At 41.3% G+C, this 16,969-nt stretch overlaps 1 protein-coding gene across 2 annotated transcripts in view; it reads right to left on the minus strand.

Annotated features, from left to right (window-relative positions):
• Positions 1 to 16,969, minus strand: part of LRFN2 (leucine rich repeat and fibronectin type III domain containing 2) — a 225,679-nt gene that overhangs the window by 52,680 nt on the left and 156,030 nt on the right. The window contains exon 4 of one of the 2 annotated variants that reach the window (XM_057429996.1): positions 3,397 to 5,373. The exons of the other annotated variant lie outside the window; for it this stretch is intronic. Coding sequence (XP_057285979.1) covers positions 4,455 to 5,373 — 919 coding nt within the window. The 3' untranslated portion in view covers positions 3,397 to 4,454. Of the gene's footprint in view, positions 1 to 3,396; positions 5,374 to 16,969 lie in introns of those variants that run through there. 2 annotated transcript variants of the gene reach the window in all.

The raw sequence follows: 16,969 nt of genomic DNA on the forward strand, positions 1-16,969 counted from the left end.
AGGGCCTTTTGACAGCTGATGCTAGGGAATGCTCTACCTTTGGGGATTAAGGAATAATTAGGACAAAGAAAACATACTGCAAAATATAAAATTCCTATGTTTAAAGCAAGAGTTTTGAGGTATTCTTTGATTTAGTTTTTATCTGGCCTACAGCCTAAAACCAAACCTAATTTAATGTGTTTGGAGAAATCCTCTTGTCATTTTTAGGGTAATTTAAAGGTGAAACATATAAGATGTTAATAACGTCACTTGTTAATTCCACATCCAGAATATTGTTACACATCCAGAATTGCCTGAGCGTTGAATTACAAACACTGAACACAGATGAGAGAGAGTCACTGAGAAAAGGTACCAGAGAAATAGGCTGTAATAAGTAGAAGGGGCTGTTGCATGTACCATATGGTGCGCTGTGGGTTATCCATGGGTTAATGGGTACAAAGTATTGCAAACAGATGTGACATTCAAGCTGTTCAGAGACTAAAATGTTTTCTTGGCTATCAGGTAGAACTATTCCTTGGCCTCCAGGTTAGAAAGTGTTTAAATTGTTGCTACATTTACTGCACTCTCTCAGAAACCTCCAAGGGCTTCTTTTGTTCATCTGTCTTTGCAAATTTTTGCTGGGTGAAGAGTGAGAATGAAACAAGCAGAGCCTTTTGGACTATTATTTTCTTCTGTTTCCAGAGCAGACTAATTCCATGGTGTGGGACATAAACACAAAGGAAAGGTTTAGCAAAGGAAAAGCTACCTTTTCAGTCTTGCCTCATGCAAGGCAGAGGCACCTTTCATTGCTTTGCCGTATGCATTACTTTACAAATGAATTAATTCAAAGGTAACAAAGTACTTTTTGGAGACATATAAAAGATTTTCCTCTAAGGATAAAGGGAAAACAAATCAGTTGCTGCTCTCTAGAGCTGGCAAACTCAGAAAAGAGATTTGAAACTAAAAATATACTCAAATTCATGAAACCTGTAAGGAGGATATAAATTGTAAGCAAATAGTATGGTCTGCTTTGCTATGCATATATACATATGCCGACATTTGCATACATTTTTATTTTCATTTCATACAACCATTTGGTTCCTAGCATGCATCAAATGAAATCCACATCATACTAATTTCAGAGATTCCCATTTCATCATCTTATTCAATAGTCTCCAGGATGGTATTTTTGGGATTTGTGTGGGTTTTTTTTTAGCAGGACTAACTGTGCAAAATTTCACAGTGGAATCATATCCTCTTCTTTCAACCAAATGGCATATATTTTCAGAAAAAAAAGCTTACCTCACTATCATAAAACATGTAAAAAAAAAAACCTTACAGCAGCAATATAAAATAACTTACAACTTACAAAATAACTTGCAACTTAATAACTTACAAACATACACATATGCAGCTGTCTTTAATTATTCCCACAGGATTCACCTTAAATTCTGTAGCACCTTTAGTTTCCCAGGCTTCTCTTTCAGAAGGCTCTTGCTGATCTTTGTTGTCCTCCTTACTGTCTGCTCCACCTGACACTTGCATCTAAAGTGCAGCTAATGCAGCTGCACATCACACTACCTCACATTAACATGTGAGTTGGCACTGTTGCTCGAGTCCTGTATAATTTCTCTGTGGAGTGTTGTGAGACCAGGGAAGGAGGCCATCTGAACTAGCTCAGCTCTTCAATGATGTATGAAAATATTTATTACAGCCAGGTATCTATATAACATTTCACCAGCCACTGACATGCAGTCGTGCTCAGAAGTGAAGCAAGGAACAATGCCTACAGCAGCCTAAAGAAAAGTAAGTTGGATGAAATCCACACATGAAAATAGAGATAAAATAAAGGCAAGTTAGAGTTGGTTAGATGGTATGTGGAAGACCCTGGGGTTACACTTGTGCATTAGCAATCAGGTCATGGATACAGAATGAAACCCAAAATACAAAGCGGTCTTCAAAGAGGTAATGAGAGCTTTCAAAGAGGTAAAGGGGAAGACACAGGATAATTTCAGAGGTGTGCTTGGCTGGCTGTGTAAGCAGTGCAGTGGCTGGTTCCACCTGAAGGATGATCACAACCCAGGAGGTGCATAGGAACTGGCACCACCAGGCAAGTCTGGCTCCATCCCTCCCTCAGGGCTGTACACTTGCTGGCTCCCCATGTTGGTCTCTGCCACCTCTCTGAGTGCCTGAGTCCTCGATGTGCTGTAAGCACCAAAGGTGATTGCTGGGGTCTTGTTTTGTTTTGCTCAGTATTTGCAAATTTGCTGATGCAGATTGAGCCTCATTCATTAAAACTAAATGAATTAAAATCATGATTAATAGTAATAAATGCAGCTGTTAGATTGTGGACTTTACTACCTGGGCTCTTTGTCTACCCTCCATTATTTTAAAACAGCATCTGTTGGCTTACTTCCTCTAATCTTGTATGAGAAAGTGAAAGAGATGTTTTCCTTTTTAATAAAGAAAATAATATACAGCATATGATACTGCTTTTGAAATTTCATGGCTTCATATGCTACTGATATTGATGATGAACTCAAGGGCTACACTAAAAATAACCAAGATAGTTTAAAAAATAATTACTACTCCTTCCTTAGGTTTCAAAGCAGAACACAGAACAGTAAATAAATGAAAAGCAAGTACTTTTCCCAGGAATGTTTTTTACTGTACATTTTGTAGGAAAGAAAAATAAAAAGAGAAAATAAAGGAAAAATATTCTGATTACAGGGATGTCATTTTCTAAAACTCCAAGTAGGAAACATGACAAATACAAGATAAAGTACACAGCCATGTCACAATATATCGCTGCACCTTTAAAAAAAATATACATAGAATTTTTTTCATGTGTTATTTTCTCTGTGCCTTGCACCCTTTCCGCACGCTTCTTACAAAATCATAGGATTTACAAAATCAATGTGCGATTTCAGGATGGTTCCCAGCAGCTGATCACAAATAAATAACAAATAAATGAAAGGGCAATTGCAGTAGCCACCAAACTGCTGGAAATCACAGTAAAGTTGTTAAGGAAAATTATGTCAAATGGGTGGGCAATGTGCATTTACACAACCATAGCAATGATCCCAAAACCTAATGTGAGAAACAGTTTACAAGCCCTAAAGAGCTCCTGTTCTTGGTTAGCAAGGACCTTAGTGAGGGTGACAGACAGGAGAGCGGGAGTATGCTGGGGACTGGGGGAAAGGCTATCATCTGTAATGCAGGGGACACATGGGAGACCCCTTCTCTGAGACAACTAAATTTATGTTGGGTTTGGTGGCTAATTTGGAGCATACCCAATTCCCTGAAATACACAAAATCTTACATTTCCTGTGATGCTACTGATAGAGTTAAGCCATATCATGGTGACTAGACAAAGCTTTTTTTCATAATAAAGTCTGTGTTGTTTTGTTTTTTTTTCTGTCAGCTGAACAGTGACAGTGTGGCCTTTGCCAGAAGCCATTAGTATTAATAATGTGAAGAGTTCATGGGAGCTACTTTCATTTTCCCTTTATTTATCCTTTAATAGGAAACCTTGATTGGTATTTTCCCTATCTATCTTTGACAGCAACACCACTACAGATATCAACAGCTGCTGCAATCTGCCTTGAGCACTGACAAGCAGAGACTATGAAGAAGATGGAAGAAAGAGGATTATCTATTTTTTTAAATGTATTAGCCCCTAGATTTTATTTTTCTGAAGACATAAAGGGGTGCACTGGAGGTGAGTTATACAGTACATCAGAAATTTGACCTTTGTACATATCCTTCTTTTCATCTTGGGGATTTGATGAGACTGAAAACAAAACAAAAAATGCATGGAAACATATTTTGTGTTGTGGGGAAAAAAACAACTCAAAAGCACTAACAAGGCAAACCAGAAGAGAACTCATTAAATTTGAACCAAAAGCCCACTCAATAACAAGTATTGTTTTCCCAGATGTCACAGCTAACACCATGAGATTATGCCAAACAGTTTGCTCTGATCTGTCCCTGTGGATGCCCTGCCTGCACTTTTGAGAAAGTCACTTGCAATGACAACCAGATATATCCTAGCACGAGTTTTATATCCACAGAAGTGTACTTCTATGGTTAAAAGAGGTGCCCTTTAAAAAACAAAACCAAACCAAACCCTGTTAAATTATGTTTATGCTGTTAAATGCCTTTTCATTTTCTTTGCTTAATGGTTCACCAGGAGTCTGAATAACTTTTGGAAAACAATGCTAAATAAACCTACCAAATGCCTGGAAACATTCACTCATGATTTAGTTGGGGCCAGAAAAGAAAGGCTCCATACATGCCTATTCACATTTCATGACCTTCTTTCTCTTTTAATATCCCTGTTACTTATTTGTTTACTTATCTTTTTGGCTGGTACAACTGAAAACATTTCTTCCCCTCTCTTTCCAATGAATGGCCCTGCAGCAAACCACGTTTTATAACACGAGGGGAGAAGAGGAGGGTGGAGACATTGATATTTACACTGTGCTTTCCATTACCCACTCTGAGCTCCCGAAAGTCCCTTTTACCCCTGTTAGGTCATTGTCATCATACTGTAAAAGCATGCCGTTCACCGAAAGGCTTCTCTTTGTCCAAATGTTTGTTATCTTTTTTGGGTAGGTACAACACTGAGATGTGGTGAAGTCACCCATGTCAAAAGAATGGCTACGTTTAGTTTTGCCCTCCAGAGGCAACATGAGGAGGCTGCGAAATTTGGACTCCGGCTGGCCCAACAGTGGCTCTTTGTCCGAGTGGCAGGCCACTGTGGAAGTTCTTGAGTCTGTCATCTCCTCCTTTTTCTGACGTTTTAGTTCCAGGGAGGCAAAAGCTCCCATTAGCCGGTCAATATTGTGTTTTGACCTGGAAGGAGGCCTCCACTTACTGGACAATGTGCCCTGTTCACTTTGAAGGCTATAGTCATCACACTCACGGCTGTTTGCAGAGCTGGAGGAAGAGGAGATGCTGCTCCGTGCAGACTGACAGTTGAATTCCATAAGTTCGTTTCTCACCACCACTTTGGGGTTGACTTGGGGCAAGACTCCATTCTGAACTGGTTGTGCTCCATTTGTCTGTGAGCAGACATTGCTGACGTTGGACATCTTGCCCTGGGAATTGCCGCAGACCTTATAGCGGACCATGAGAACTACAATGAATACCAACAGAGTTGCCACAATGATGCCTCCAATGATCAGAATCATGGTCCCTCCCAGGAACTGACTGTGCATCGACTGACACTGAGGGTAGTCTTCTTTGGTGAAGAACTGAGCGCATCCCACAATATTGGTGGCAGTAAGGGTTGTGGCTGTGTCATCCCACATTGCCAGGACACAGAGGTCATAGCCTGTTCCAGAAACAAGGTTGTTTACAACAAAGGCTTTGTTTGTAGCTGGAATCATCCTTAAAAAAAAAAAAAGAAGAAAAAAAAAAGAAAAAAAAAGGTTACTTTTGACACTAAGGGAAAAGAGAGGAGAAGAGAAATAAGAACAGTATGGTGTTTACTGTTCTTGGTACTGGCAGAGAGGAGCAGAGCCATAAAATTCAAACAAGCGTTCAGGCTTCCCAACTTCTGTGGGTCCAACATCCCACATTCAAAACCGCACAAGTTCTGAGAGCCATCTCTCAAATGTGCAATGAAAGGAATAGGAAAACGCAGACCAAACCAGTCCAGTGTTTTGTCTTTTTTCTCCTCATTTTCATCTTAGTCTTAAACATACTAAAATCTGAACAAATAAAATAAAAATATGTGCCTACAAGGAGTAGTTCTTTCTGAGTGCGCAAATGACCCTTGCACTTGCTGAGTCTGAACCTGGCAGTTGTGAGATCACTTCACACATGCCTGAACACTTACTAATATCAGCAGGTTGCTTTCCTGGTGAAGACAACAGGCTATGTTTAGTTTTCCTGTTCCCTGAGAATGCAATGCAGGCAATCACTTCACTCTCACCCTACCTTCCCCATCCTGCCCACTGTGGAAAATATCTCCTAGAAATGGAGCTATCATATTCTTTGCCAGAAATTTCTCACTGCAACCACCTTATCGTGTGTGCCTGTAAAAGAAATACCAGCATTGGCAGTATGGGCTGTGGAAGTGTGAGAAGAGGTAGAAAGATCCAGGGATGGAAAGAAGAAGGTTTCTTTAAAATAAAAAAAGATATACTCAAATAGAAACCAAAAAAAACACCCCAAACCAAACAGCTAAGCCAAGCTCCAAGTTTGGTCATTTATGGATATTATATTTTGCTGCCACAAAAGCAGCCATTTGAACTCATTGCCATATTAGACCATCACTAGCATTCAAAATTAGCAGATAGGAATGAACATGGTCTACCCTCACTTCAAACTGGTTAAAATTGCAGCATGTTAGTGGGATACAGCACAGAATCCCAGATATGGTGCCTGCTGAGCAGCGAAAAAGAAAACTGAAGAGATGGTCCATGCAAGCTTGTCTTTACCTCCACATAACAGGCTTGAGTGAGAGACAAAAGCTGACACTAAAAGCAGCCCATTCTGACTTAGAGCTGCACATATTTAGCACCAGCAACAAGGGAGCCCTACAGTCACTTACACCACACAGCAAGCTGGTGTGACTGTAACTGGGATAGTAAGGCCTGGCAGGAGGAAAAAGCCAGACTCTTTGCGGAGTGCCAGGCTTTCTTAGCCTGAAATTGTCATCACAGCTAGCATAAACTTCAGCTCTGCAGAGGCCCTTCTGTGCAGTGTGAGGGATCAGGCCTGTACAAAGGAGCAGCAATGCAAATATGCCACATAAATGAGCTTCTGATCATCTTTGCATTTATGCGTTCATACCACTTACACAAGCTTTCACTCTGGACACAGGTGAGGATGTGGCTCCTTTTTCAAAAGCAAACAAACACACACACAAAAATCTGTAAGGAAAAGAACTATCAATGAGAGATACCTGGAACATAAACATCAATGTTATGTTTTTGAGGTTCTGGGTACACTTATCATCCTAATGAAGATGTTCAGCATAGACATAGATGAGCTATTCAGAATGAGCTGAGAGGTCATAAAGTAACCCTCCTGGAAAACTCCAGATAGAGTTGCTAAAATGGTTTCTAATGGTCGAAATGTTTGGTCTCAAGTTCTTTTTAAATGGACTTCTCTCCCTGTGGCTCTGAGAACAACACACCACTGGCCTCAACAGCTGAGGTAATGCCTTCACTCTGTTGAATAGGTTGAGGCATTTCATACGCACACATCAGGGATGATATATGGAATAACAGAATGCTATTGATCATCAAATGTATGATCTTCAAGCTCTTGAACTGTTTCACCAATTGCCTTACACCTCCTTCTGTACCACCTAGTGCTATACTCCACCTAACACCATCACTCCCAGGGACCTGCTTAAAAAATTCTGCAGTGTGCAAGTTGTTCAGAAATTATTTCACTGTAAAATCTTATTACAAACAAGTAGCACTGTTAGCAGAAATAATAATCAACCCTATAAACTGGGTCTATGACTTGGGTCATAACTCTTGAAAAACAGAGCTATAACACCATCTGTTAGAGCGATTTCTTTTGTTTTGCACTCATAAAACACAGAGAGACCTCTACATTCTCTCCAAATGAACAGCAAACAAACAACTGGATTTACATAGAATATAGCTTTGCATGTATCTTATGTGTATAGAAATGTAGATTTTCAGACTGTATTTCAGACAGTGTTAACTGTATAGAGTGAACACTAATAACTTCCATCATTTACAACTTGCTTTCTTCTAATACAAATATACACAAGCTACCAAGAAAATGTAACTGCCTGGAATATTTCATGAACTGGAAGGTAGTGATAGTGGTGTGAAAGGTAAAGCCATTCCATTTTAAAATGTACAGTAGTAAGGCCATAGCCAGTCCTAAAGCTTGGCCAGGTTAACTACACTGAAGCTTGCCATAAATGCTTATCTTAGCCTTTAAAAGAAACTGAGTAATTTCTAAACTCAGTCAGTCCTGGAAGCTACAGCTATGGTAATACTGGGATTAATAATAGCTTTATAAAAGATCACAGTTGCAATCCTAATTATGGAAAAAGCAATCAACTCTCCATATACATCTAAACTTCAAATGTTCTTGTAAAATATTCAAATTAATGTTATTGTCAAAGAACAGCTGAGCATAGGAATAAGCACCAAGTTCAAGACTACTAAGAGTTAAGTAATTAGACTCAGTTTTCTAGCTTGCAGGGAAGACAAGATTGTTTTCATGAAGTTGCCAAATTGTGAGAGTAATTTGGCACTCCTCCATGTTCTAGCCCACCCTTCCAAAATATACTGTCAGCCAGCTATGACAGATGACATTGCTTAACGTTCCCACACCTAAAATCAATGCAGACACATTTTCACTCTGGGATATTGATGACTCTTCAATTGTAACCAACACAGGTAGCTGCAAGATGCTACTTCAGTCTTTGCTTTGCTGCCTAAGAGAGGGAGTCTTTTCATAGCTGCTCTGTACATGTAGCACCACATGTACAAGGACCACCATGACCTGCCATTGGGACTCAATAACTAAGAGCTGCCACAGAACTAAAAGGGGTCATTAAAACTGTGTCTAAGCAGAGACTCTGCAAGGCTTTGTTCATTTCAATCATCAGCTAAACACAAGAAGTTGGTTCCAGGTAGCAAGAATCTATAGCCTGGTTCATTGAAATCAAAACTAGCTGTGTCAGGGACAATGGATAATGGTCCATGGTGAAACACACAAAGGTAGAAAAGTACTGTTTGTCCATTTTGGCTCCTCCCCAGAGAGTCCTGCTTTAGCTGCTCCCCAGAAAGTCCAGCTTTGGTTCCTACCCAGAAAGTTCTTCTTTAGGACTCCCTGGAAAAGTCTCGACCCTCAGAGACCTTTCTAGATATTGCTGGCCACTTCCTCTGATGTAGGCTGCCCCTACATCTGGCTGCCCCCCCATTGGAATGAGTGTGCATTTTTGTCAGTATAAAAGCCTGAGCCTCATGCAATGCAGGGGAGGCAGAACCTCATACCACCAAGGTCTATGTGGCCTCTGCGGGGATGCCTGCTAAGGTTGAGCCTGTCACCTCGCACTGTGATGATGATTCTCAGAGCTGGTTTCCTGATCGTCTTCCCAGGGTCCTTGGGGTTTGTAACATAACCAAACATCAGAAGTATCCTTTACTGTATCCTTTACTATCTCTATATTTTCCTATATTAATAAACTAGTCGAGAGTTCTATATTTGCGTCTCGGTTTCTCTCACCTGGAATCCTCGAACTCTGGAACAGTAGCTTTAGAAAGTTGTTAGTTTTTGAAACTCATTAGATCCTAGCACTCACTTTTTAGATCCCAGATAGCAAACATACTTAATTGTAGCAGTATCTTAAGGCAAGGAGCCTGATATCGTCCACCTCTTCAAGGCAGTGTGATCTTGCGGGGATGCTTCTTGTCACAGAAGAGGAATAAAGTTCTAAATTTGATACTAGCCTTTCTTTAAGGAAAAAAAAAAGTAACAGATGACTAATTGCAGGAGGAGATCAACTAGCAAAATGCTTACTTATAAACAGATAGTAGATTATGATAGGTTTAATGTGCACAGATTAAAGAGTCTGGGAAGAGTGAGAACTGGAAAAGCAAATAAATATTCAAATATGTTAACAGTGTAAGTGTAAACGTAGTCCTAGCTGGGACAACAGGAAATATGAAAAACTCCCTTTAGCAAAATTCACTATCCAGATACTGTCTTTCTTGTCTGTTTTTTTTTTTTCTTGGGGTAGGAGGAGAAGGCAAATCCCCTCCACTTTAGTGCCAGGAATTTGCTACCTTATTCTTAAGCTTTCCAGATTCTACCTGAAGGTCAAAATACCCCAAGGAAAACTATTTGTATAAGAATGTGGTTCTGACTTCTCTGAAAACCTTAGCTCTAAGGAACAAAACGAACATAGGAGTCTTACAACTGACCTTAATTTACAAAAGAAGCCCTCTTCTCTCACCCTTCGGCACAATAGCATCACTTATTGGAAAAGGAGGAGACCTATGGCCAGGACTGGAGTATGGCATAAGTGCTTGAAATAGAAAAGCAATAGACAGATGCTCCTATGAGAGTTTACATGTGATGAAGTGCTGTGAAGCTGAGATGAAAGTTTGCAGGGCTTTTCCAAACGATACATTTTCCTCAATCCATGGAGATTTACGTCTCATTTTGTGAAAGCACTAACGTGACAGCATAAGACTCTTTTTTAAAAAAGGGTAGTGCTAGCACCCTTCTTTGAAGTCAACCCTATTTTCTACCACCACCATTAGAAAGTCCTTGCTATGTCCTTGTGGACACAACGTATGGAAATCAAGTAATTTTGTAATTACTCACTTCAGAATGTGGTGACATTAAGAAAATTAGAAAATAAATAAGTTAGAAATGCAGGAGAAAAAGGTTTGCTGCAGACTTCACTTATAATCCCAGGTGCAAGTGAACACTGAAGCTTTCAGGGAGTGAACTGTACTGAGAATTTAAGAGACCCAAATGTTATTCTCTGCTTTATCAGTTATACTGATATCAGGCTTTACTTTATCAGTAATGCTCAGCTCCTGAGAAATCATTTTGCTGTACTATAAGTCTCCTCATTTATAAAATGGTGATAATGTCAGCAATCTCCTTTCAAAAGAGGCATGCAGTGTACGGGAAGAAATTAGTAGATATTACGATTACGCTGTAACATACAAATGGGTTCTTTTCTTCTGTGTAGCACTGGGGACTAGCAGGAGTGAACTGCTGGTTAATACTGTGGTTATGCAAAACAGACAAATTAGAGAAAAGACAGATTAAGCTAACTAACTAGGCAGTTCTATTCCTTTTCACTGTGCAAGAGGGATATGACACCATTTAGTTTTAGCCTGAAACTGCTTTAACCACAGAACTGACAGGGAGCTGTCAAGACACTTCCTTTGGGAAGGCACTTGCAGTTCCCAAGATTCAGTTTTATACTGACCTGCTAGACTATGCTGTTTTTCTCATGGTCCTTTTTTTGTATTATTCAGGGCTATGTACTATCTATATTGCAACACTTCCTTTGGAAGTGAACGCTAGTAGTTTAAAAGGGAAAGTTATGCTGATTTATTAAATTAGCATTTATTAGAATTATTGACTCTGAGAAAAGAAAAGCAAAAAGAAAAGATTCTGTCTACATAGAATCATAGAATAGTTAGGGTTGGAAAGGACCTTAAGATCATCTAGTTCCAACCCCCCTGCCATGGGCAGGGACACCTTACACTAAATCATATCACCCAAGGCCTCGTCCAGCCTGGTCTTGAACACTGCCAGGGATGGAGAATTCACAACCTCCCTGCACAACCTATTCCAGTGCCTCACCACCCTAACAGGAAAGAATTTCCTCCTTATATCCAACATAAACTTCCCCTGTTTGAGTTTTAACCCGTTACCCCTTGTCCTGTCACTACAGTCTCTAATGAAGAGTCCCTCTCCAGCATCCCTATAGGCCCCCTTCAGATAGTGGAAAGCTGCTATGAGGTCTCCACACAGCCTTCTCTTCTCCAGGCTGAACAGCCCCAACTTCCTCAGCCTGTCTTCATACAGGAGGTGCTCCAGTCCCCTGATCATCCTCGTGGTACTCCTCTGCACTTGTTCCAACAGTTCCATGTGCATTTTACGTTGAGGACACCAGAACTGCACACAATACTCCAGGTGAGGTCTCACAAGAGCAGAGTAGAGGGGCAGGATCACCTCCTTCGACCTGCTGGTCACGCTCCTCTTGATGCAGCCCAGGATACGGTTGGCTTTCTGGGCTGCAAATGCACACTGAAGCCAGCTCATGTTCATTTTCTCATCAACCAACACCCCCAAGTCCTTCTCTGCAGGGCTGCTCTGAATCTCTTCTCTGCCCAACCTGTAGCTGTGCCTGGGATTGCTCCGACCCAGGTGGAGGACCTTGTACTTGGCATGGTTAAACTTCATGAGGTTGGCATCAGCCCACCTCATGAGCGTGTCAAGGTCCCTCTGGATGGCATTTCTTCCCTCCAGGGTATCAACCGAACCACACAGCTTGGTGTCATCGGCAAACTTGCTGAGGGCGCACCCAATCCCACTGTCCATGTCACCAACAAAGATGTTGAACAAGACCAGTCCCAACACCTATCCCTGAGGGACACCACTCGTTACTGGTCTCCAGCCAGACATTGAGCCATTGACCACAATTCTTTGTGTGTGGCCATCCAGCCAGTTCTTTATCCACCGAGTGGTCCATCCATCAAATTGATGTCTCTCCAATTTAGAGACAAGGATGCGGTGTGGGACAGTGTCGAACACTTTACACAAGTCCAGGTAGATGACATCAACTGCTCTACCCCTGTCCATTGTTCTGTAGCCCCATCACAGAAGGCCACCAAATTGGTCAGGCAGGATTTCCCCTTAGTGAAGCCATGCTGGCTGCCCCCAAGCACCTTGTTGATTTTTATGTGCCTTAGCATGCCTTCCAGGAGAATCTGCTCCAAGCTTTTGCCGGGCACAGAGGAGAGACTGACTGGTCTGTAATTCCCTGGGTCATCCATTTTCCCCTTCTTGAAAATGGGGGTTATATTTCCCTTTTTCCAGTTGTTAGGAACTTCACCTGACTGCCATTATTTCTGTAATATGACGGCCAGCGGCTTCGCAACTTCATTTGCCAGCTCCTTCAGGACCCGTGGATGGATCTCATCAGGACCCAAGGACTTGTGCACGTTCAGATTTTTAAGATGGTCTCGAACCAGATCCTCTCCTACAGTGGGCGCAAGGTCTTCATTCTCACAGTCCCTGCACCTGCCTTTCAAGATTTGGGTGTTTTTGTCAGAGCCTTTGCCAGTGAAGACCAAGTCAAAGAAGTCATTCAGAACCTCAGCCTTCTCCAAATCCTGTGTATCCAGTTCTCCCAAGAGCCTCCTGAGGGGGCCTACATTCTCCCTAGTCTGTTTTTTATTTGCTATGTACCTGTAGAATCCCTTCCTGTTATCTTTAATACCTCTAGCTAAGTTTAATTCTAACTGGGCCTTAGCTTTCCTAACCTGGTCCCTAGCTTCCCGCACAACATCCCTGTACTCTTCCCATGCCACCTGTCCTTGCTTCCACTTATTATAAACCTCTTTTTTCAACTGAATTTTCCTCAGGAGCTCCTTATCCATCCAAGGAGGTCTCCTGGCCCTTCTGCTGCACTTCCTTCTGGTTGGGATGCAACTCTCCTGAGCTTGCAGCAGGTGGTCCTTGAATATCAACCAACAGTCTTGGGCCCCTCTGCCCTCTAGGACTGTATCCCATGGAACCTTCCTAAGCAGGTACCTGAAGAGGCCAAAGTCTGCTCTTTTGAAGTCCAGGGCAGTGAGTTTGCTGCACGCTCTTCTCACTGTCCTGAGGATCTCAAATTCGACCATCTCATGATTGCTGCACCCAAGGCTGCCCTGGAGAGTCACATTTCCAATGAGTCCTTCCCTGTTGGTGAGCACGAGGTCAAGCATGGCACCTCTCCTTGTCGGCTCCTCTATAACTTGCAGAAGGAAGTTGTCTTCCACACAATCGAGGAACCTCCTGGATTGCTTGTGCCGGGCCGTACCATCCTTCCAACAGATGTCAGGGTGGTTGAAGTCACCCATGAGAACAAGGGCCTGCGAGCGTGAGGCTTTTCCTATCTGTCCATGGAGGGCTTCATCCGCAGGTTCTCCTTGATCAGGCAGTCTGTAACAGATCCCCACAGTAATGTCTCCCATAGCTATATGCCCTTTAACCCTGACGCACAAACTCTCTGTGGACTGCTCACCTCTCCCTAGACAGAGTTCCATACTCTCCAGCCTATCCCTAACATAAAGGGCAACTCCCCCTCCCTGCCTGCCAGGCCTGTCTTTTCTAAAAAGCCTGTAACCTTCCATTCCAACACTCCAGTCATAGGAGCCATCCCACCATGTTTCTGTGATGCCTATTATATCATACCCCTGTAGACGTGCACACATCTCTAATGCAATGTCCCAGAGCAGGCACCTCACAACAAATGGTCCATGTCTCTGTTGGCAAATTCTCTTTTCTTCCAGAGTGATTTTGGAAGCTATATATTAAAAATAGTCCTTGAAATATTAACTCTTTGAAACATGGTGGAAAAAGCATACAAGTAACTGCACTAAGAAATCTGCAGTATAGATGATGGGGTTCTGGGGCATGGGAATGTTTCTAGACCCTCATTAATTTATTAGTGCAGCTGGAGCCTATACACTAATTATGAAGCAACTGCTAAACAGTAGTGCTAAACATCATCACTAGTTTGTAATGAAGAGGGGTGCAGGGTGAAATAGCTAGTGTTCCGTAAAACTGTATTTCAACCAGTTAGCACACTAACTTTCCTGTACAGTAATGCCTTAGTGTGAAAATACCAATCTCACTGTACATTCCTATTCTTAGTCTTCCCCTTTCATAAAGTTAAATTCACATAAGTGCAAAATATTATCCTGATTACTCTCAGGACTAGGAACTGATCCAGAAAAGTTTAACACTGGAATCTGACCAATTTACATTTTTCAGTGAAAATCTCAAGCCAAAAATACTCATTTATTTAATCAATAATTTTGTACTCTATTTTAAATCTTTGTTTTGTTTTGTTTCTTTCACTGCAGGAAATTCTGAAAAAATGATGATTCCATCTAATCTTCTTTTAAAGTAGTGTAGTAGGGTCTGATAGAGTCCTGCTTTTCAGGTGGAATGTCCACATTCAGTCCCAGTGGGATTATGTCAGCATAGTAGAGAAAGGGAAGAGTGGAAGTATCAGTGGTTACATACTAGAGAAAGACTGGCTAAAGAGCACATAAAAAGAGTGAGTATTCAGATGATGGAGTTCATTGTCTTAAGAAGGACCACATAAATTACCCTTTAAAGCTTGATGGATGTAGCCCAATGGCAGACAGATCTTGCTTCTTGCCAGAGAGAGGTGGTATTGAAGTCTTAGTTCATTGAGGACAGGTGAGGAAAGAAGGAAGAGAGGGTTGAAGTGAGAGAGAATGCAAAAAGAAAAGAGGTTAATGAACATTGCTGGCTCTAGCAGAATCAGAGCAACAGAAGATGATAGAAGCTCAAAGCAGCTATTGGCAGAGCACTATCAGGCACACAGCTACCACCAAAATGATGGAGGAAGTCCAGGGACCAATATCACAAACACAGGTCAATATAGGGCTGAATGCAATCAAACATAGATGAAGATCTTTCAGAAAAAAACAAGACTATTAGTAAGATGATAGTGAAATGAATCCAGGTAGTGAAAGGAGTTCAGATGGTGAACAGATATTAAGGCTGGAGAAAAGAGGAAAAAAAGATCAGAGGAAGACTAGAAGGATCTAAATTGAAGTGAAAATATCACACGTGATGTATTGCCTGGGAGCAAGAGCAAGTGATTAACAAATCTGAACTGCACACTTGGCATTCTTCTCTGCTGCCAACTTTTGTAATTTCCTTGAAATTTTTATAGTGTATACTGGTGTAATTTGTTTGCTGTGTTTTTATCCTGGAAAGTCCCAGTTTCTGCAGGCATGGAATTAAAGTAGAATCTAGCATGTTATTAAAAATTAAGTCAGCTAACAATGGAGATTAATTTCTGATCCTCCAAATTTTTTAAAAAAAGACCTTGAATGTATATCTTCAGATCATCCTAAAGCCTCAGGAATCAAAAATCAAGTACAAAGTACCAAGTATATAGCTGTGTGAGATCTCACAGGCTTTTGGCACCTGATTCAAGATTTTTTAATCTAAGAATCTGAGAAAGACAGAGACCTACTGCAACTTGCATCTCCAAAAAAAATGACAGTTGTACTTCTGGTGTCATGGGAAAAAAGATAGTTGTTAGTATTAACAATGGTATAATTCCTCTGTCAGACATGTCAACATAAAGAAATGTCAGAAAATACCAGGAGGTAGCCAGACTGGTTCAGTAAACACTAATTCAGCCCAGCATGAATAATTTCCTGCATTTTTTATTTTATTAGCTTTTTTTGGGGGAGTTATGACATATAATCATAATTTTGCCTTCAGATGGAATATTTATTATTAAACACAAATCCCTTCCTGCTTTTTTGAATCTTTTCTTCTCATCACTCATGCATTCAGCTGCCCTTCAGAGAACCCGTCTTGTCAGATGAAACAAATAGTACATATAGTTTCCTTATTATTTCCTAATTTGCTTATGCTATTTTCTGCTCATTTGGAAATGTGGGGTGGGAGGTGGGGAAAAGAAGACAGAGCCAAAAGCAATTGATATATCTGTCACACAATGGTGAGCCAGAGAGGCACTGATAATTAATATATCCCCTGTGCTAGAGGGGAAAATAAAAACAAACATTAAATTACTACCTCAGAGAATATAAATTCCTGGTGATAACTGATAGGCAGCTGAATGACGTTCCCTGGGGTGTATTAAATTCATTCAGTGGGTGACAAAACAGAGCATAGGCTTCTAGTGGACTTTCTTGCAGAAGGCTGAGAAAGTAGAACCATGGTAGAAGTTATTCTGCTCACCTCCATTAGCCATTGCTATAAGAGGAAATGCTCCTCTCTCTATTATTCTCAGCCAGATTCTTGCAAACAATACAGAGCCAGAGGCAGGCTGAACTGGTGAGGCACTGCTGCATGAATGAAGACCACCAGAACCATCCTGTAATGCCCAGAATCAGTGAAAGTGCTCAGTTCAGCTAGAATCATAGAATAGAATCATAGAATAGTTAGTGCTGGAAAGGACCTCAAGATCGTCTAGTTCCAACCCCCCTGCCATGGGCAGGGACACCTTACACTACACCATGTCACCCAAGGCTCTGTCCAACCTGGTCTTGAACACCGCCAGGGACGGAGCATTCACAACCTCCCTGGGCAACCCATTCCACTGCCTCACCACCCTAACAGGAAAGAACATCTTCCTTATATCCAATCTAAATTTTCCCTGTTTAAGTTTTAACCCATTACCCCTTGTTCTATCACTACAGTCCCTAATGAAGAGTCCCTCCCCAGCATC

Source organism: Pezoporus wallicus, unplaced genomic scaffold, assembly GCF_028554395.1.
Source record: "Pezoporus wallicus isolate ANWC-B61680 ecotype Strahan unplaced genomic scaffold, APGP_CSIRO_Pwel_v1 contig_5353, whole genome shotgun sequence".
NCBI lineage: Eukaryota > Metazoa > Chordata > Aves > Psittaciformes > Psittacidae > Pezoporus > Pezoporus wallicus.